Consider the following 21,776-nt stretch of genomic DNA (forward strand, 5'->3'; position numbering starts at 1 on the left):
TCTTTATTCCGCCTAAGTTTGCTTCTGCTGATTTAAGAATTTCCTTTTTAACATTCTCCCATTCTTCTTCTACATTTTCTACCTTAACTTTTTTACTCAGACCTCTTGCGATGTCCTTCTCAAAAATCTTCTTTACCTCCTCTTCCTCAAGCTTCTCTAAATTCCACCGATTCATCTGACACCTTTTCTTCAGGTTTTTAAACCCCAATCTACATTTCATTATCACCAAATTATGGTCGCTATCAATGTCTGCTCCGGGGTAAGTTTTGCAGTCAACGAGTTGATTTTGCCCAGCCCGTATTCACCCACTATATTTCCTTTTTTGTATTTTTAATTTTTTTTAAATCAGTCAAATTTGTAATGACGTAAATAAATTTAGAATTTTTAATTTTTACATATATTTTAGATCATTTGATTATTTGACCTTTTTTTTGTGACGTACTAACTAGAAAAGTTACGATAAAAGAATGTCAAACGAAAGAAACGAAACTGTTAAACCTGATTTTATTTTCCTTTGCAATCAACTTACGATTTACCGTTTACATACAATATTTTACGATGAAACCGAAAGAATTTCAGGACATTCGACGAATTAAAGTAATAAAGAGTTCATATAAATGTTAGTCCTAAAACGATTGTTTTTCGAATTATATCTTGCGTAAAGTTTTGCCTGATTTCTATTTCAATATGGTTTTTATATTGAAAAATTGATAAGACATAGAACGAAGTTGTTATTGAGAAAATTATTTTAAAACACAACAAATTGTGCTATAAAACCTATAATAAATTATTCGTTTGTTAATAGAAAAACTTTGTAGAGAATTTAATGTTGAGAAAATCTATGTAAAAATTTCTTTAAACTTTTCTTCATTTTCATTACGGAAAATGAAGAAAAGTTTAAGAAAGTTCAGTTTTATTAAAAACAAAACAGCTAGAAACGTGACAGAAAAATATTGTTTATAATTTTAAACCAAAAAAGTGTCATTTCAATATTGAAAAATATCCAAAAACAAAATCAATTATTAAAAATAAAAAACAAAACAACAGTTTATAATATTATTTAATTTTCTTTATGCTATGTTAGAATATTAAGAAATGCAAGTATATTATTTAGAAATAGTCTTGAAAATATTAATTAATTTAACGTTAATTAAGAAAAAATATAAAATACACACAAGAATTTTAAAGACATACTTTCTTTTTTTTCTTTTTCCTTTTTAGCCACCGGGAATTACCGTTCAGGTATTACTTCAGAGGATGAATGAGGATGATATATATGAGTGTAAAAGAAGTATTGTCTTCTACAGTCTCAGTTCGACCATTTCTGAGATGTGTGGATATTTGAAATCCAACCACCAAAGAACACCGGTATCTACGATCTAGTATTCAAATCCGTATGTCTTTACCAGGACTTGAACGCTGGAACTTTCGACTTCTAAATCAGCTGATTTGGGGAAGACGCGTTCACCACTAGACCAACCAGGTGGGTTTTAAAGACATACTATAATAAAAAAATTTTACGCGTCCGAACAGCCCGATTATTTTGAAATAAGAATGTAAATTACTCTGAAATTTCTTCGGTTGAACGCTCAAGTACGGTCAAAGGTTCGTCTGTTTTCAGTTGACAATAAATCGAGTAACGATGTGGTTTATTTGGTCAATTCCATGTGTTTTTTTTTTACAGAGATCCCATTTTTATACGCGAAATATTGTTTATATCCGGCATCGAATTCTATAGTATGAATTCATTAAGGTCCGCGAGCACTATTTAAAAATAAGTTGTGATATGTTTTTTTTTTTATCGATTCTCTTTTTTTGAGGTGTAGTATACAAAATTATTTGCAAAAAAAACGTTAGCACAACATAAATATGTTTAGGCGTAGTTGTATCTAGAAAAAATGTATTATATCTATATATATATATATATATATATAAATAAAAATGAATGTTTGTCTGTCTGTATATCTCTCATGCCTTCCTAAACCGTTAATCCGATTGCGATGAAACTTTGGTAAGTTGTTGTGCGCGTGCCTGCAAAGGTTTCTGAATTAATTTGGACCCGCTAGGTGGCGCTGTGGTCGAGATATTTTGAAAAATTGTATTTATGGTCCGATTTGGCTCATATTCAGAATATGTGTTACATGGAAAGAAATACCTCTGCAAAAAATGGACCCGCTAGATGGCGCTGGAGAAAAATGCATTTATGGTCGGATTTGGGTCATATTTAGAATATATATTAGTTACGCGAAAATAAATATTTTTACAAAAAATGGACCCGCTAGGTGGCGCTGGAGTTGAGATATTTGTAAAAATTGTATTTACGGACCGATCTGTTTCATATTCAGAATACATATTAGTTATGCGAAAAGTGAAATTTTTGCAAAAACTATACCCGCTAGGTGGCGCCGGTGTCGAGATATTTACGAAACAAAGAAAGAAATATACAGACTTTCTTCTTCTATAGATATAAAAGGCAGTGTTCGTATGTGTGTCCACTATAGACTAAAAAACTACTAGACCGATTTACGCTACTGGTCCGATTTGAAAGGAAAGAGGGGAAATGCTGAAAAGAAAAAAGAACAGGGAAATAGGGGAAAAGAGAAGAAGGGAAAAGGTAAAAAGAGAAAAAGTTGAAAGGGAAGAAGGGAAATAGGGAAAAAGTGAAAGGTTAAATTTTATGAAGTTCCGTAATGTTAATATTTTTAATGTTTTACCAAACTTTCAATTGTATTCATTTAATATATATATATATCAAAATCTGATGTCCACATCAGATTTTGTTTAAAATGAAAAGTACAAAAAATTTTATTTCACTAATAACTTCTGATTTTTATTCATATTTTTTTTATTGTTATTAATTATTATTTATTTACTGTTAAAAATCGTTTTACAATCAGAGATTAATAATTATTAATAAATCAATATATCTAAATAAATAAATATATATATATATATATATATATATATATATATATATACTCAAATCTAGCAATAGCGAAGCATTACCGGGTCTGCTAGTTGAAATATAAAAAAACTTCATGGAATAGGAAAATGATCGAATGAAAGTTTAAGCTTGACAGAATGTGTATCGATTTAATTTTTTGGGTAGAGTTGAAGATGGAATTATCCATACAGTTCAATGTCATATTGTCCTAAATAATCTTTTTTTGTTTGTAAAAAAAAAGAATGATCACTAATTTTGAAAATACATTCGGAGACAAATTTCTGTTTTGAAAAAGCGTGAACAGTGTACAATATAAATATCAAATAAATCATGAAAAATACTTGGCGGGATGTGTTTTGATTTCATTTTTTGCAGGGTTGAAGGTGGAATTGTCCAAACAGTTTCATGTAAAATTAATGTGTTTGTGTATGTGCGTGCGCGTGTGTGTACTAATCTAACGGTCGAGTCTAACTTCGCTGCTGTTTCATCAGTTTCATTGAAATGTAGATAGGAATATTAAAATTTGATTTAAATTGGTTGAATCGTTCCCGAGTCGTTCTTGATCGTTCAGTATCAGCTGATCTCTGTCGGACCACTCCTGAAGTCTGAATATTTTTGGAGTAGTTACTGTTGGGACTTAATGTGCTTCAATAAGAAAAAAAAAAAAAAAAAAAAAACAAGAATGATAATCGAAAAACTGTTTTGCCCATAAGTTTAAACGTAATTCATATACTCAAAACCGTTCTTATTTATTTAATAAAATGAATTTAAAGATATGGAAGGTGTCGAAAAATCCTATATTAAAAATTATAGAGGTAGCGTCACCGCCTCTCTGTCAAGTTGTCATACTTGCCAGAGGGGGCGCTAGCGACGCCCCCTCTGAATTAAATTTTATGTAAATCCAATCTTCTTGGAAACTTTTATTTTTTTTCTAGAGATTTATTAATAGATTCATTGTCAAACGTAAGTTTAGCTTCAGTTTCATTCCAGTGAAGGAATCTAGGCGAAATGTATACCTCCGATTTCCGGACGTATGTTTTTATGAACAGTTTTCTTCATTTTCAATAATTCTCTTAATACATCTCTTTTAATTCTTTTTGTTTCTTTGGGAGACATTAGTACAAATACTAAAATCTTATTTTTTAGGAATGGAATATTTTGCTTAATTGTTTTATATATATATAACAATTTTGTTTTATATATATATATATATATATATATATATATATATATATATATATGTGTGTGTGTGTGTGTGTAGCGCGTGCGCGCATTTGGATTAAAATATTGAGATACTTACCGCATGCAAAAGCGAATAGTACGAGTGAATATATGAAGAAAAATTTAACAATATCGATTACCATACGGCCAAGAGATATTTGAAGCGGACCAAGATGTGGATTTATTGAAAATAAATGTACCAACTTCAATGCACTGAAAATAAAATTAAACTTAATTAATTATAACATGACAAATATCGCTTAATTCTATGAATAACTTGTAATACCGAACAAGAGCGCCAATATTAACATTAATTGATATTAAAATTAAGTATTTAAAAAAATATAACTACATTTTTTTTAATTCTATCCAGTTAACCACTGACGTGGAGGCATTTGTCCTAGAGAAATATGATTTTTGAATTTGATTGAAGGCGTTTACCCCCAGTCCGAACGACTAATTTAAATCGTTCCCCGGTGATGATAGCTCTGGCCTGAACTCAATTCTCTGCCCATGTTGAATCGCATTAATAAACTTCAATTTTTTTCTTATTCTACAAATTACCCATTCATTTTTTTTTTATTTAATTCGTCTCTTTCCTTTTAAAAGAGTTTCCTCCTTTTTACTTCCTTGTACGAAGTAAAGGAAGTATTGTAATCGCGAAAAATTTCGGTTTTCAGATTTCAACGGAAATATCCATTTTGACTATTCTCGCCGTGAAGTCTTTACGTACGTGTGTTTCTCACATAACTCAAAAACAATTAGCCGTAGAATGTTGAAATTTTGGATTTAGGATTGTTGTAATGTCTAGTTGTGCACTTTCTCTTTTGATTGCAATCGACTTGACCAAAAAAAACCAAAATCCATAAGAAAAATTGGATTTAGGACTGTTGTAATGTCTAGTTGTGCACTTTCTCTTTTGATTGCAATCGACTTGACCAAAAAAAACCAAAATCCATAAGAAAAATTGGATTTAGGACTGTTGTAATGTCTAGTTGTGCACTTTCTCTTTTGATTGCAATCGACTTGACCAAAAAAAAACAAAATCCATAAGAAAAACTGGATTTAGGAATTTCTCTTAACTGCAGTAATCAGCCCTCATTGAAGGCTTTTTCAACGATATATCAAAGTGGTAGTTATTTTCATTGGTTCCAGAGTTATAGCCAAATAAAATTTGAATTAATGAAATATTTGGATCTTGCAAGGGGGGAAGGCACATCGGTTCGATTCCAACATCACTTATATATATATATATATATATATATATATATATTTAAATATATCGATTTATTAATAATTATTAACCTCTGATTGTAAAACGATTTTTAACAAAAATAATAATTGAATAACAATAAAAAAAATGAAAAAAATCAGAAGTTAGTGAAATAAAATTTTATGTACTTTTCATTTTAAACAAAATCTGATGTGGACATCACATGACTACCTTGTACACCAATTAAATTATATATATATATATATATATATTTGTATTGTTTTTGGTAAAAAATGAAGTTAAAAAGAAAAGGAGATGAAGTCGGATTTTAACTAATGTGCCTTCCCCTTGTAAGATCCAAATATTTTATTAATTAAAATTCTATTTGGGTATAGCTCTGAAATGAATGAAAATTAGTACCACTTATGATATATCAATAAAAAGCTCTCATTGCTTATTACTGTAGTTAAGAAAAAATCCAAAATCCTATTTTTTTTTATTTTTTTGGACACTTTTGGTCCAGTCGATACTGACTTTTAGTTCAGGTAGGTGGACAACTAAATATTACAACAGTGCTAAACCCAAAATTTCAACATCCTACGGCTAATCCTTTTTCAGTTATGAGATATACATACGTACATACACAATCTAATAATGTGTTAAACAAACATGGTACACCAATATATAATACGAAAGGTAAAGTCGATAGATGGGTGGAATATATTGAAGAGTTATACGGAGGAAATTAATTACAAAATGGTGTTATAGAGGAAGAAGAGGCAGTTGAGGAGGATAAAATATGAGAAACAATACTGAAATCTGAATTTAAGAGAGCATTAAAAGATTTAAACGGCAGAAAGGCTCCTGGAATAGACGGAATACCTGTAGAATTACTGCGCAGTGCAGGTGAGGAAGCGATTGATAGATTATACAAACTGGTGTGTAATATTTATGAAAAAGGGGAATTTCCGTCAGACTTCAAAAAAAGTGTTATAGTAATGATACCAAATAAAGCAGGGGCAGATAAATGTGAAGAATACAGAACAATTACTACATAAAACAACTACAGAAAAATTACTACTACTACATAAAACTAGTCATGCATCAAAATCTTAACTAGAATTCTATACAGAAGAATTGAGAGGAGAGTAGAAGAAGTGTTAGGAGAAGACCAATTTGGTTTCAGGAAAAGTATAGGGACAAGGGAAACAATTTTAGGCCTCAGATTAATAGTAGAAGGAAGATTAAAGAAAAACAAACCAACATATTTGGCGTTTGTAGACCTAGAAAAGGCATTCGATAACGTAGACTGGAATAAAATGTTCAGCATTTTAAAAAATTAGGGTTCAAATATAGAGATAGAAGAACAATTGCTAACATGTACAGGAACCAAACAGCAACAGTAATAATTGAAGAACATCAGAAAGAAGCCGTAATAAGAAAGGGAGTCCGACAAGGATGTTCCCTATCTCCGTTACTTTTTAATCTTTACATGGAACTAGCAGTTAATGATGTTAGAGAACAATTTAGATTCGGAGTAACAGTACAAGATGAAAAGATAAAAATGCTACGATTTGCTGATGATATAGTAATTCTAGCCGAGAGTAAAAAGGATTTAGAAGAAACAATTAACGGCATAGATGAAGTCCTACGCAAGAACTATCGCATGAAAATAAACAAGCACAAAACAAAAGTATTGAAATGTAGTAGAAAAATAAGTAAATGTAGTATTTGGGAAGTAGAATTACTAAAGATGGACGAAGCAGGAGCGATATAAAATGCCGAATAGCACAAGCGAAACGAGCCTTCAGTAAGACATATAATTTGTTTACATCAAAAATTAATTTAAATGTCAGGAAAAGATTTTTGAAAGTATATTTTTGGAGTGTCGCTTTATATGGAAGTGAAATTTGGACGATCGGAGTATCTGAGAAGAAAAGATTAGAAACTTTTGAAATGCGGTGCTATAGGAGAATGTTAAAAATCAGATGGGTGGATAAAGTGACAAATGAAGAGGTATTCCGGCAAATAGATGAAGAAAGAAGCATCTGGAAAAATATAGTTAAAAGAAGAGACAGACTTATAGGCCACATACTAAGGCATCCTGGAATAGTCGCTTTAATATTGGAAGGACAGGTAGAAGGAAAAAATTGAGTAGGAAGGCTACGTTTGGAATATGTAAAACAAATTGTTAGGGATGTAGGATTTAGAAGGTATTCTGAAATGAAACGACTAGCACTAGATAGGGAATCTTGGAGAGCTGCATCAAACCAGTCAAATGACTGAAGACAAAAAAAAAACATACACATACGCACATACGTCAGACGTCACGCTGAAACTTGTCAAAATAGATTCAGGAATGGACAAAATGGATATTTCCGTGGAAATCTGAAAACCGAAATTTTTCCCAATAACAATACTTCCTTTCTTACTTCCTACAAGAAAGTAAAAAAATGTTTATTTGTAATTTAATAGGCATACAAGGAAGTCCACATCAGTTTTTTTCTCTTGATTTTTTTCAGAAAATTCTTAACATTTTTTAATTTTATTTCTGAAAATATTTCTGTATAATTAATTTTTCTTTATTATGTACTTTATTTACATATTTTCCTAATTCTCGAAACCAATTATTTTCAATTAGAAAGATATCTATAGATTTTTTTAGGTAACTCTCCCATCTTTTTAAGTGTAAAAGCCTAATCAACTCTTTTTTTAGAGCTCAATATTTTTTTAAATTTCTTTTTATATACTGTATGTATATATAAATAATTTAAATCTTTCTCTTTGGGAATAATTAATTCAGCTTATGTGTGCGCGCGCGCGCGCGCGCGCGCGTGTGTGTGTGTGTGTGTGTTTGTGTGTAAAATCATAAAAGAAACTTCTCGGTTTGTGTATAGGCAACAAATATTTTATTTTATTATTTTTAGGTAACACAACCATTTTGCAATATCATAAAAAAATAAACTCAAAAAATTAAAGTATACTAGCATAATATGGTATATATACTAGTATAATTTAATGTATTTTATTTGATTTAAATGGAATGATAAAATATAGATTAATATATAGATTAAATTTTATTGCGTAAAAGAATTGCTATTTGCGCCACGCCGGTTTCCGTGGCGCAAGTGGTAGCGTCTCGGCCTTTCATCTGGAGGTCCCGGGTTCGAATCCCGGTCAGGCATGGCATTTTCATACACCCTACAAATCATTCATCTCATCTTCTGAACTAATACGTAACGGTGATCTCGGAGGTCAAACAAAAAGAAAAATCCAGTTTGGCTGAATAATAAGATCAATCCAATATTGTTTAACGTATGATGAAATAGGTTATGTTTTCAGTTTTTCAGTTTTACTTGAGAAAGCTTCGAATTTGTAGCGAAACGTCGTTATTATTACTTATTATAATATTATTTTTGTATAGTAATATTATGTTTCTGTGAATTATAAAATAAAACATTAATATATATATATATATATATATATACAAGTTTCGTGTCACGATGTATGTTGGGAATAAACTCCAAAACTACTGAACCGATTTTGATCAAATTTCGTAACTATCTGTAATTGGTCCAACTTAAAAGATAGGACAGTTTTTATCTCAATTATTGACCTCAGTATATGTCATTGCAAATTAAATGTTTACTATACGACAATAGTGTGTATTTATTGGTTAGTTCTATGAATTCCTATTAGATGGCGGTGTAAGTTAATTCATCGATACAACTCTCTAACATCGTTTGACATCTAGGTTGCGTAGACATCCGATAGATGGCGTTGTTTCGATTTGTTTCATATTTGTTTATGACGTGGAATACGCCATATACCATATACCATGAGCTTATTCCACTTCATATACGTGGAATAAGCTCAACGAATCAGAACAGCAGAAATTCGTAGACAAGAATCTCGAGAACAGCGTGATGAACGTCTGCGACAAAATATCTAAAAAACCATGTTCGGGTTTTACTGGGTTTTAATTTTTTAAGAAGTGCGACAATGACTCTACCAACACAGCCCCTGCCATTATTACTGTATATATAATTATGTAGCAAACTTATATAAAGGAAATGTAAATGGTATTAAATTAAAGACGTCACGACTTAATTACATTTAGTAAATTCTAAAGTGTAGCCTTTGATTAATTATTACCCTAAGTAATGAATGTAAACCGCTTTAAAGGATCGGCCAAGTTTAAAATATAACATTTTAATATATCTCTATTGAAGTCGTATATTTCAAATATTAAACACTTCTGTTATTCGTCCGATAATCTAAAGGTTATAAAATAATAATAATCATTTTTAGACTTATATAAACATAAGTTTTGTTTATCTGTAGATCCTGAACAGGTTATTATTTTTTAATGAAACTCATCGCGTGATTTCATTTGGTCTTTATGTAAAATTTTAAAAATACGACGGCAGGGTTGATCCTTCTTTATAATTATTATAAACCAAAATTAAAAATTTATTTTTAATTTAATTTAAGCATAATTATAGTTGATAATACTGCCGGTTTCAAGTTATCCTTTTAACGATTAGACATAATTGGGAGGAGATGAAAATTCACATTTTTTTTAAATCTACGTCTTTTAGGTAGATTTCATAGGAAAGCTACCTATTGTAATGGGTACCATGATTCGTCTTTCGGAAAATTTCCACATATCTTCGCGTTTCACATCCTTCGGACCCGAAAACCACTGTCAGTTCAAAATCTTATATATATATATATACAAGATACTGTGGACACGATAACTGCCGTAATTTTGCGCCAATACCTTTCAAATTGATACATAAAATATAACGATCCAAAATCTCGGTCGAGTTCGTTAATGGGAAAAATCGGATCGTGGGGGTGGAAATGGGGGGAGTTTTTCGAAAAAAAATACCGCTATAACTTTCATATTAAGTAAAATATGAAATTCGTTTAAAGTTCCTACTATTCTTTAGTAGGAACTTTATAATTCTTTAGTAGGAAGCGATTGATAGATTATACAAACTGGTGTGTAATATTTATGAAAAAGGAGAATTTCCATCAGACTTCAAAAAACGTTTTATAGTCATGATACCAAAGAAAGCAGGGGCAGATAAATGTGAAGAATACAGAATAATTAGTTTAACTAGTCTTGCATCAAAAATCTTAACTAGAATTCTATATAGAAGAATTGAGAGGAGAGTGGAAGAAGTGTTAGGATAAGACCGATTTGGTTTCAGGAAAAGTATAGGGACAAGGGAACCAATTTTAGGCTTCAGATTAATAGTAGAAGGAAGATTAAAGAAAAACAAACCAACATACTTGACGTTTATAGACCTAGAAAAGGCATTCGATAACGTAGACCGGAATAAAATGTTCAGCATTTAAAAAAAATTAGCGTTCAAATACAGAGATAGAAGAACAATTGCTAACATGTACAGGAACCAAACAGCAACAGTAACAATTGAAGAACATAAGATAGAAGCCGTAATAAGAAAGGGAGTCCGACAAGGATGTTCCCTGTCTCTGTTACTTTTTAATCTTTACATGGAACTAGCAGTTAATGATGTTAAATAACAATTTAGATTCGGAGTAACAGTACAAGGTGAAAAGATAAAGATGCTACGATTTGCTGATGATGTAGTAATTCTAGCCGAAAGTAAAAAGGATTTAGAAGAAACAATGAACGGCATAGATGAAGTCATACGCAAGAACTATCGCATGAAAATAAACAAGAACAAAACAAAAGTAATGAAATGTAGTAAAAATAACAAAGATGGACCACTGAATGTGAAAATAGGAGGAGAAAAGATTATGGAGGTAGAAGAATTTTGTTATTTGGGAAGTAGAATTACTAAAGATGGACGAAGCAGAGCGATATAAAATGCCGAATAGCACAAGCTAAACGTGCCTTCAGTAAGAAATATAATTTGTTTACATCAAAAATTAATTTAAATGTCAGGAAAAGATTTTTGAAAGTGTATGTTTGGAGTGTCGCTCTATATGGAAGTGAAACTAGGACAATCGGAGTATCTGAGAAGAAAAGATTAGAAGCTTTTGAAATGTGGTGCTATAGGAGAATGTTAAAAATCAGACGGGTGGATAAAGTGACAAATGAAGAGGTATTGCGGCAAATAGATGAAGAAAGAAGCATTTGGAAAAATATAGTTAAAAGAAGAGACAGACTTATAGGCCACATACTAAGGCATCCTAGAATAGTCGCTTTAATATTGGAAGGACAGGTAGAAGGAAAAAATTGTGTAGGCAGGCCACGTTTGGAATATGTAAAACAAATTGTTAGGGATGTAGGATGTAGAGGGTATACTGAAATGAAACGACTAGCACTAGATAGGGAATCTTGGAGAGCTGCATCAAACCAGTCAAATGACTGAAGACAGAAAAAAAACTATTCTTTGAATAAGTATCTAAAATTTATTTAATTAAAATTTGTCGATGTCACCAACCATTGATCCTGGGGGTGGAAAAAATGGGGTTTGGAAGACAAAAAACATCATATCTCCTTTAATAAGCACATTATCGAATCGGTTGAAAGTGCTCGTTAATCCTCTAAACATTACCTAAAACCTTTGTCTGCAACAATTTTTGATATGACTAACTCTTACGGCAAGGGATGACCAAAATGTTGCTGGAATTGTAAGAAGATGGGGCTTGTCGTATGCTAAACATGTGAAACTTTTTTTCACATGCAACTATTGTCGTATTGAGTAAATTTGAAGTTTTTCTTAACTTTAAGGTGGAAATCTTTTTTATCTTCTACTTACACCGGTGAAATCTACCTCCGCCTTCTGGCTTTCTGAAAGGGATTATTTAAGTAACACTGTATTTATATAATATATAAATGTAATAGAAATGGTAAATGTGTATGCCATTTCGTAGAAAAGGATTTGCTCTTGTGGTTGACTGAAAACGATTAAGGAAAATTGTGAAAAAACTAGTATATTAAATTAACGAATAAAAAATAAAAATTATTATAATTGTCCATATGATTATATAAAAATAATAACTATATGAAATTATAATGTGCAGCTATATGAATATAGTAAATAAATTAACAAAAGCTTTTAATACCATAATTGGTTACTTTTCAATAATTTTTGTTAAAATTCTGCATTAAATGAGTATGCAGAAAAATTACTTAATCGTTATTTAATGAGAAAGTACTTGTATTGTTAAGTTTAAAAATTAATTACAATTTTCGAACATTGAACGTAAACGCATAGAAATGATAGAATGTTTTATTTACTCAAAAAAGAAAAAATCTGTAGATATATAATATAATTAAACAAAGAGGTCACAATTATAAAACTATATTGTAAAACAAAATACCGCTATTTATAATATAAATTGGTAGTTAATTCAGTCGTTACCGATCGAAATAATTCAGTAGTTTTTATTTTTATTTATGAAAAATTAATGGAATATTTTTCAATATGTACCAGGCGTAAAAAAGTATGCCGTTTGTATACTTATGGTAAAATGTATGTTAAATTAAAAATCTGTTTGAACAAAAATTCATTTCTTTAGTTTTTTCTGTATTAGAGTTTAGCCTAAATAATGTTGGAGTTACTCAAATATTAATGGGGATTCGTCCTGTCTGTATAACGATAAAATAAAAACCGTACCCCGTTTTTATAAATGTTTATTTTAGGAAAAAATTGAAAAGAACTGGAATTCATAACAGGAGATAAACATAATCGGTTTGGGTGGACGAGTGGTCGCAAGTTAGGGTGGTATAATAATAGTGTTGGGGTGGTATAGTGACCGTGTTGGTCTCTCAGTTAACTGATCTTTTGTGTAATTTCTAGAACGTTCTTGATGTCCAAGATTTGTTCTTTTTTAATATTTTCGGTAATCTATTCTGTCATTTTAAAAAGTAGGTATTTATAAATGTATAAAAAAATTCATTCTAAATGTATAACGAAGAAAAGAAAATAATTATGTTTAAAGCTGGCAATGTTATTGCTGAAATGTTCTAGTATTTGTATAGAGCTGAAGATTTATTTTTCCTAACCGACCAGTAAATAGTTGAATAATATATAACTATTATGACGTTCAGTATTTTATCTGTTTTTATATATCTGTTGTCATAACAGCTGTAAGCGAAGCCGAGATGACATTAGTGGGAGCGGCAGAAATAACTCCCCAGTTTGAAGGGCTAATAAAAAAATACGTAATAGATTTTAGTCAAACTTTTATTATACCATAATAAGAATTATCATTGCCATTTATTGTATATCGAAATGATTAAAGTTTCAGTTACTTAAAAATAATATCATTTAAATGGTGACCGTCATTGTCTATACACGACTGAAGCCTCACTCGGAAATTGTGCATTACTCTCGTCGTCATCTCTTGTGGAATTTCCGCGATTTCGTGTCGGATAGCAGGTTTGAGTTCGTCGGTTGTCCTTGATTTGTTTTTGTAGACTTTACTCTTTAAGTAGCCCCATAGAAAGAAGTCACAAGAAAGAAGCAGCAAGATCGGGTGAACGAGCTGGCCACGGCATGTTACCTCGCAGTGTGATTAAACGCCCTGGAAACATTTGTCTTAGGACTTCCATAGATTGTCTTGCTGTGTGAGCGGTTGCACCGTCCTGTTGATACCATACAACACGATTTCCAATTTCATTCAGTTTCGGCTTCAAGAAGTTGTTTATCATGTGTACATAACGTTGAGACGTAACTGTAACTGTTCGCCCTTCCTCCTCAAAAAAATACGGTCCTATGATTCCAAAGTCTGCTACAGCACACCAAACTGTAACATGTTGGCTATGGAGAGGTCGCTCATGCAGTTGTCTAGGATTATTTTCTGCCCGATAACGAAAATTTTGTTTTTTGACATAACCTGATAAATGAAAATGCGCTTCGTCAGATGAGAGTACAATTGCATTGTTTGGAACATTTTCAAGGATAGCGTGACAAGATTCAGTACGACTGACCCGGTCACGTTCACTAAGTTCCTGCACAACCATTATTTTATACGGGTGGAAGTGCAGGTCTTGGTGTAAAATTCTTCTCACTGTTCGATCAGATATTCCCAAGCTGGCAGCGTGCCTACGGGCTGGACGCCTTGGAGATCGTGTAACTGCTTGCTGGATTAGTTGAACGTTCTGTGGAGTTCGAACGCTGCGAGGTCTTCTGGCGGTGATTTTTTCATAGCCGAGCTCGTAACTGTAAAATTTCTAACCCGTGTTAGAATGGTTTTCCTGTCAGGGATTACACCGTGTCGACTTATCCCGAAGTGTGTACGAAATAATCGCTGCGTACAGATTACGGAATCACCATTTTTAAAATAAGTTTCGATGACGAACGCACGATGTTCACCGATCCACGCCATGTTAGCGACTGAAAATTGCAAAACCAGACCTGCACTATCGAACCAGTCCGGACCCGCCTAATACCACTAGCGCTGAGCTACGACGGTGGCAAATTCGGGAGTTATTTCTGCCGCTCTCTGTATAATCAGAGAATTTTCTGATCTTTAACGTTTATCGAAAGATAACGAAGTTGATTCTATTATACGGTAGCACAATCGCCTCATTTGATTCTCAATCTATGTTAATCATAGATACAATGAATCAATTGTGGAATATATGTGATAAAACAGCTGTTGTCTTTCCATCAGCATACACGGGGCCACTCTTCCCGACAAGATGCATTCGTCGATAGCAAGCCAAATCGATTCATTTTAAAACAAATCTCGTAATCGTCAAATAGTAATTATTTTCACTAACTATTTATCAACTATAATTTTATTCATGAAAATGAGACAACATTTCCAAGAATAACAAGTGTAATATACCAGGAGCTTATTAGGGAGATTGAGATGTGAGAAGTAATTTCCCGTTATTTATTTCAGTCAGCCAGTATTATATTCTTTTTAAACTTCTTTTTACTTATATAAAAAAACAATAGAATATATTTTTTTTAATAAATATTTTAAGATTAATAAATAAAAGTAAGTGGTATTGATTTTATATCTAAAATATTTTATTTTTTTTACGGTGAAAATAAAAATTTGTGAGATATTATTTTAATTTTACGTTATCCTACATTAGGACCGATTTTTGATTCCATTGAACAAGGAAGCATCGCGGGACACACACACACACACACACACACACACACACACACACACACACACTTAATTACGTTTTTGCACCTACGGAATCCAACTTTGGGGCATGATAAGTGAGAGAATAACAAATTATTCAAAAATATAATAGAAACGCCATGGTGTACGAAAAACACTGAAATTCAGAATTATCTGGGATTGCCAACTGTTCGAGAGGAGATGTGCTGATTACGTACACGATACAAAACGAGACTGATCAAACATAACGATGAGGACGTTAAGCACCTAAAGCAACTACATATAATTGATCTGCAAGTTCTCCAAGATTTGGCGTGAATTATCTACCCTAGGGTATTGTGCATCGTCAGAAATTGTTAGACGACGAAAGAAGCATTTGGAAAAGGGACATTTATAGGCCACATATTAAGACATCCTGGAGTAGTCGCTTTAATATTGGTGGGACAGGTAGAAAGCAAAAAATTGTGCAGGCAGCCAACGTTTATTGTATGTGAAACAAATTGTTAGGGATGTAGGATGTAGGGGGTATACCGAAATGAAACGACTAGCACTAGACAGTGAATCTTGGAGAACTGCATCAAACCAGTCAAATGACTGAAGACAAAAAAAAATAATTCGAAAGTTATTAGTAGAATCAGAATAAGAATACAAAGAAGACGGAAGGGAGAAAAATAAAAATATATAGACGGAGTTAAAGGAAGTAATCGCTAACAATTCAAATATTACGTTGGAAAAGACAATGAAGAATATAGTGCAAGGAACCTACCTAAGGGCAGAAACCAGATTATACTGATAAGTATGAAAACTGTATTATATATAAAGAATAAAATTATTGTTTTTAGAGATAAAAATTATATTAATATAATTAGATGTTACTACGTTATTCAGATGTAAATCGATTTTTAAACTGTGTACGTACTTGTCAACTGTTTTTACAGTATTAAACAGTAATTAAATCCGGTAAAGTTACATAGCATTTTGATTCTATGCAAGTCTTAATGTTAACGTCATTAATATTGACCAAGAGTATAATTTCTTATTTTTTTTTTTTTTATATCGTGTTATAAAATACAGTGAAACAAATGACATAATACAAACAAAAAAAAAAAAAAAAAACCTGAAAACTTTTCTCTTTATATTAAGCACAGTAGCCCATTCAGTAAGTTCTAACTGCGGACTTAATAAGCCCCTAAACGATAATAATGCTAGTGGACTAGAATAAGTCGCTTTTTCTTTATTCTACCTAGATAAACAACTGTTATTATTTTACTCACAGCTTTAAACTCCCTTCCCCCCCCCCCATGTAACTCTCCCTTTCCCACCAACACACAATCATTTTTTTTCTTTTACATTTTCTTTTCCTTTTTCTCTCCATTTTCTATACTCTGTCTCTCTCTTTACTATAATCATTTATTCTATTTATTTCTTACTATTTTTCTTACTTTTATCTCTTAACGCCGTGTTTTGTTTCTAAAGTGTAAGGGCATACAATATTTCTCTGTCTATAATATGTTTAACATATAAAATTACATTCTATAATGTTTTATTTACTTACCGCTAGTTCTAAAAAAATGGAGTGTTTGCGCGCGCGCGCGCGCGCGCGTGTTTGTCTGTCAAGAATATTTTGATAATTTTAAAAGTTAAGCAATTGAAATGATTCGTCCATAATTTATTTTTTATAAATTAGCAAACAAACAGTTGTACATAAAAAGACTCAAGAAATTAAAAAAAAAAAAAAAAAATTATAATACTCGTATAAGTAACATAATATTCTCCGATTTCCATTGCGGAATGGTCACCTCGGTCTTTCATCCGAAGATCCAAGGTTCAAATTCCGGTAAGGCATGACATTTTTCATACGCTACAAAAATTTCTATTTCCATTTTTATTTCACGTTCAAGCTTCGAGCTTCTGTCGTGAATTACGAGTAATTCATCAAGTCCAATAATATTAATAATATTTTTTTTTTTTGTCTTTTTTTTTGTTTTCAGTCATTTGACTGGTTTGATGCAGCTCTCCAAGATTCCCTATCTAGTGCTAGTCGTTTCATTTCAGTATACCCTCTACATCCTACATCCCCAACAATTTGTTTTACATACTCCAAACGTGGCCTGTCTACACAATTTTTTCCTTCTACCTGTCCTTCCAATATTAAAGCGACTATTCCAGGATGCCTTAGTATGTGGCCTATAAGTCTGTCTCTTCTTTTAACTATATTTTTCAAAATGCTACTTTCTTCATCGATTTGCCGCAACACCTCTTCATTTGTCACTTTATCCACCCATCTGATTTTTAACATTCTCCTATAGCACCACCTTTCAAAAGCTTTTAATCTTTTCTTCTCAGATACTCTGATTGTCCAAGTTTCACTTCCATATAAAGCGACACTCCAAACATACACTTTCAAAAATCTTTTCCTGACATTTAAATTAATTTTTGATGTAAACAAATTATATTTCTTACTGAAGGCGCGTTTCGCTTGTGCTATTCGGCATTTTATATCGCTCCTGCTTCGTCCATCTTTAGTAATTCTACTTCCCAGATAACAAAATTCTTCTACCTCCATAATCTTTTCTCCTCCTATTTTCACATTCAGTGTTCCATCTTTGTTATTTCTACTACATTTCATTACTTTTGTTTTCTTCTTGTTTATTTTCATGCGATAGTTCTTGCGTAGGACTTCATCTATGCCGTTCATTGTTTCTTCTAAATCCTTTTTACTCTCGGCTAGAATTACTATATCATCAGCAAATCGTAGCATCTTTATCTTTTTACCTTGTACTGTTACTCCGAATCTAAATTGTTCTTTAACATCATTAACTGCTAGTTCCATGTAAAGATTAAAAAGTAACGGCGATAGGGAACATCCTTGTCGGACACCCTTTCTTATTAGGGCTTCTTTCTTATGTTCTTCAATTGTTATTGTTGCTGTTTGGTTCCTGCACATGTTAGCAATTGTTCTTCTATCTCTGTATTTGAACCTTAATTTTTTTTAAATGTGAACATTTTATTCCAGTCTACATTATCGAAAGCCTTTTCTAGGTCTATAAACGCCAAGTATGTTGGTTTGTTTTTCTTTAATCTTCCTTCTACTATTAATCTGAGGCCTAAAATTGCTTCCCTTGTCCCTATACTTTTCCTGAAACCAAATTGGTCTTCTCCTAACACTTCTTCCACTCTCCTCTCAATTCTTCTGTATAAAATTCTAGTTAAGATTTTTGATGCATGACTAGTTAAATATATATTAGTTATATATATACTAGTTATATATTAATAATATATATATATATATATATATATATATATAAAGCGGGAAAAAGCCTGGCTATATGTTTTAAAATCAGCTTCCTAGTAGGAAGATGGGAGTTTGATATACCAATACGTTTAAATTGTTCAATGTTAAAAAGTAGCCATTAAAGAGGTTGCATAACTTTTCTGGCTTTGCGGTTGTAAGATTTTTATTTCAAATACGTCAAACGGGTTTAAAATATTAATGACTTAATTATGCAATATTTAATTAAAGTAAATTTGTGAAAAAATGTCAAAATCTTCAGTAAAAAAATTTGGGTCTGATTTCACATCCTTCAAATGATGGTTTTACTATAACATTTATGCAGTATTCAGAGTACGAGTATATTTGAGAAAAATTTTAAATTCTTAGGAAAAGAATTTTTTAATCACCCCCAAGGCAACCGGTCCTCGCCGTTAAGCAAAACACAAACTCACCTCGGAGTGTCGTGGCAGTATCCGCCCTAGCTAACCGCCTTCTGGGGCTTTCCCACCAGGGTCTCCCCATCTTCAGTAGGACACATCGACATTCCTCTTCCGGATAACCGCTAAGGAGTTACCTCTCTTTTTTCTGTTTAGCCTCCAGTAACTACCGTTTAGATAATACTTCAGAGGAAGAATGAGGATGATATGTATGAGTGTAAATGAAGTGTAGTCTTGTACATTCTCAGTTCGACCATTCCTGAGATGTGTGGTTAATTGAAACCCAACCACCAAAGAACACCGGTATCAATGATCTAGTATTCAAATCCGTGTAAAAATAACTGGCCTTACAAGGACTTGAACGCTGGAACTCTCGGCTTCCAAATCAGCTGATTTGGGAAGACGCGTTCACCATTAGACCAACCCGGTGGGTTGCTAAGGAGTTACCTATCCTGTCCCTAATCTAATAGTTCCAGATGAACGTTTCGCACACCCTTCACTTCGCGACCCACTCATACCTTGAGGGTTTATATATATATATATATATATATATATATATTCCAGGGCATCGGCATCATTTGTTCGTAAGACATTGTATCCAGACTTTTAAAGTTGTGAGCTATTTTTCTTCCGAATCTTTACACGCACGTACACGTGCGCGCACACACACACCCACACACACAATGCGAATTTTTGTTTTTTTTTAACTTTGTTTTTTTTTATTTTTACTTATTTTGTTTAGTGATATGGCAGTAAATGAATCTTTTATCCATCTGTATATGTGCAGTATATTTTATGGAACTGAGTTCTTTTGTGTTGTCTACAGATGATACTTACAAAAGTAAATATTTCGTATACAGTTTAGTCGCTTTGTCTGGTAATTATAATATAAATGGTATTAAATTGAAAAGGTTTCTATGTTTAAAAATGTTGCTTTTTTGTTTATTAACTATCCGGAAATAACTTATCTATGAAAAAAAAGTAAAAAAAAAAAAAAAAAAAATGGTTTACACAATAATGAAAATATTACAATTCTATCAGAATATAGTGAATCCTTCTTATAAGAAAATCAAAATTTTAATTGAAAAAATAATTTTTGTATTTATAACATAAAAATTATAGCTTTTGGTGGTTTATAAAAAAAAATATAAAAAAAACCGTTATCCTGAACATGGTTATTTCAGATATGTTTTATTTATTATTATTATTTATTTATTTTTTTAATGGTGTAAAGGTCATTCATCTCTCTTGTAGTGTGTTTATCCTATAGAGTTAGAATTTTAAGTTATATTTTTGGAGCCGCAAGCAATAATATGTTTAAAAATACTGGTTTATATATTAAGTAATGTATTTTTATTCATAGAAATTATAATCGGATTAAACTCGTGCGTCACGTTTTCATTACGTGTGCGCGTGTTTGGATGTCTATATAAACACACACCCACACAAATACACAGATTAACCACATATATTTTTTTAGGCGTATGTCCCATGGCACTATTATACAAGTGTATAAGTCGTTTGACGTAGCAAGTACCTCGACCTTAGCTGTTCATTATCAATTTCAGTGAAAAAATTTAATTACCGAACATTAGAGTAGTAATAATTTGTAAAGAACTGTTAGTTTTCTATTTATTCAAAAGAAGGAGGAATAGAACCACTTCTGTTTAAGTTGTTTTAGTTATGTGTTTTAAAGAGTGTAACAGTCACTTTTAGTGTAAGATTGCGAGAAGATTAGGTCATCTTTAATTTTATTATTCCTAAAATATTCCTGTTCGTACAAATGAAGGGGGGATTTTACATGACACATACATTCTAAACGGTACTAATTTTTCATTAATTTGCTTTGATAAATTAATACTTTATTAAATTAACGTATAAATACAGGTTGATTCAGGAGGATAGGGCAATACTTTGGCAACTCATTTTAGAGGCTAAAAATAAAAAAAAAAGTTCATATAAACATAGGTCTGAAAACGCTGGGAAATCGAAAAAAATAGGTCCCAGAACTGTATGTCTCTTAGTTTCTAAGATAACCCATGTAAAACGCCAAAAATAGGGTCAAAAACACTTTTTTTTAGGTTTGCCGTACAATAACGTTGTTAAATTGGCAATAAATCATACGTTTTTTAAACATAAATTGTAGAGAATTTAATTATAAGAAGATTGATGTAAATAATGTCAACAGAAAACAAATAAAATTTTAAGCTCAAAAACCATAAGAAACAATTGAATTTATCCCTTAATTGACCTTCCCAGAATCTCAGAAAGCCTTAATTTACCCGGAGGAGCTGAAACTCGGGTGAAATCTTCCACTCTGTATAACTTGCTAACGAAACGTTTTCGGATCTATGTTTATATGAACATTTTTCTTATTTTTAGCCTCTAGAATGAGTTGTCAAGTATTGCCCTATCATCCTGAATCATTCTGTATATGTGTACGTTAGGTTAAAGATTTACTAATACGTAACAAATTTTCTTCATTCAGAGTTAAAATAAATCGAAGTACTCAAATTAATTAATAATTTATGTTTCTAAAAATAACAACAAATAAATCTTTTATTCTGATTAATATAAAATGTAAATCGCATCAGG

The 21,776-nt window shown here is 31.6% G+C and overlaps 1 protein-coding gene across 2 annotated transcripts in view; it reads right to left on the minus strand.

The window, feature by feature from the left end:
- LOC142332043 (transient-receptor-potential-like protein) overlaps nt 1-21,776 on the minus strand; it is a 190,276-nt gene that overhangs the window by 76,194 nt on the left and 92,306 nt on the right. For both annotated transcript variants that reach the window (XM_075378148.1, XM_075378147.1), the window contains exon 11: nt 4,245-4,378. In XM_075378148.1, coding sequence (XP_075234263.1) covers nt 4,245-4,378 — 134 coding nt within the window. The remainder of the gene's footprint in view (nt 1-4,244; nt 4,379-21,776) is intronic.

This window comes from Lycorma delicatula, chromosome 11 (genome assembly GCF_047948215.1).
Source record: "Lycorma delicatula isolate Av1 chromosome 11, ASM4794821v1, whole genome shotgun sequence".
NCBI lineage: Eukaryota > Metazoa > Arthropoda > Insecta > Hemiptera > Fulgoridae > Lycorma > Lycorma delicatula.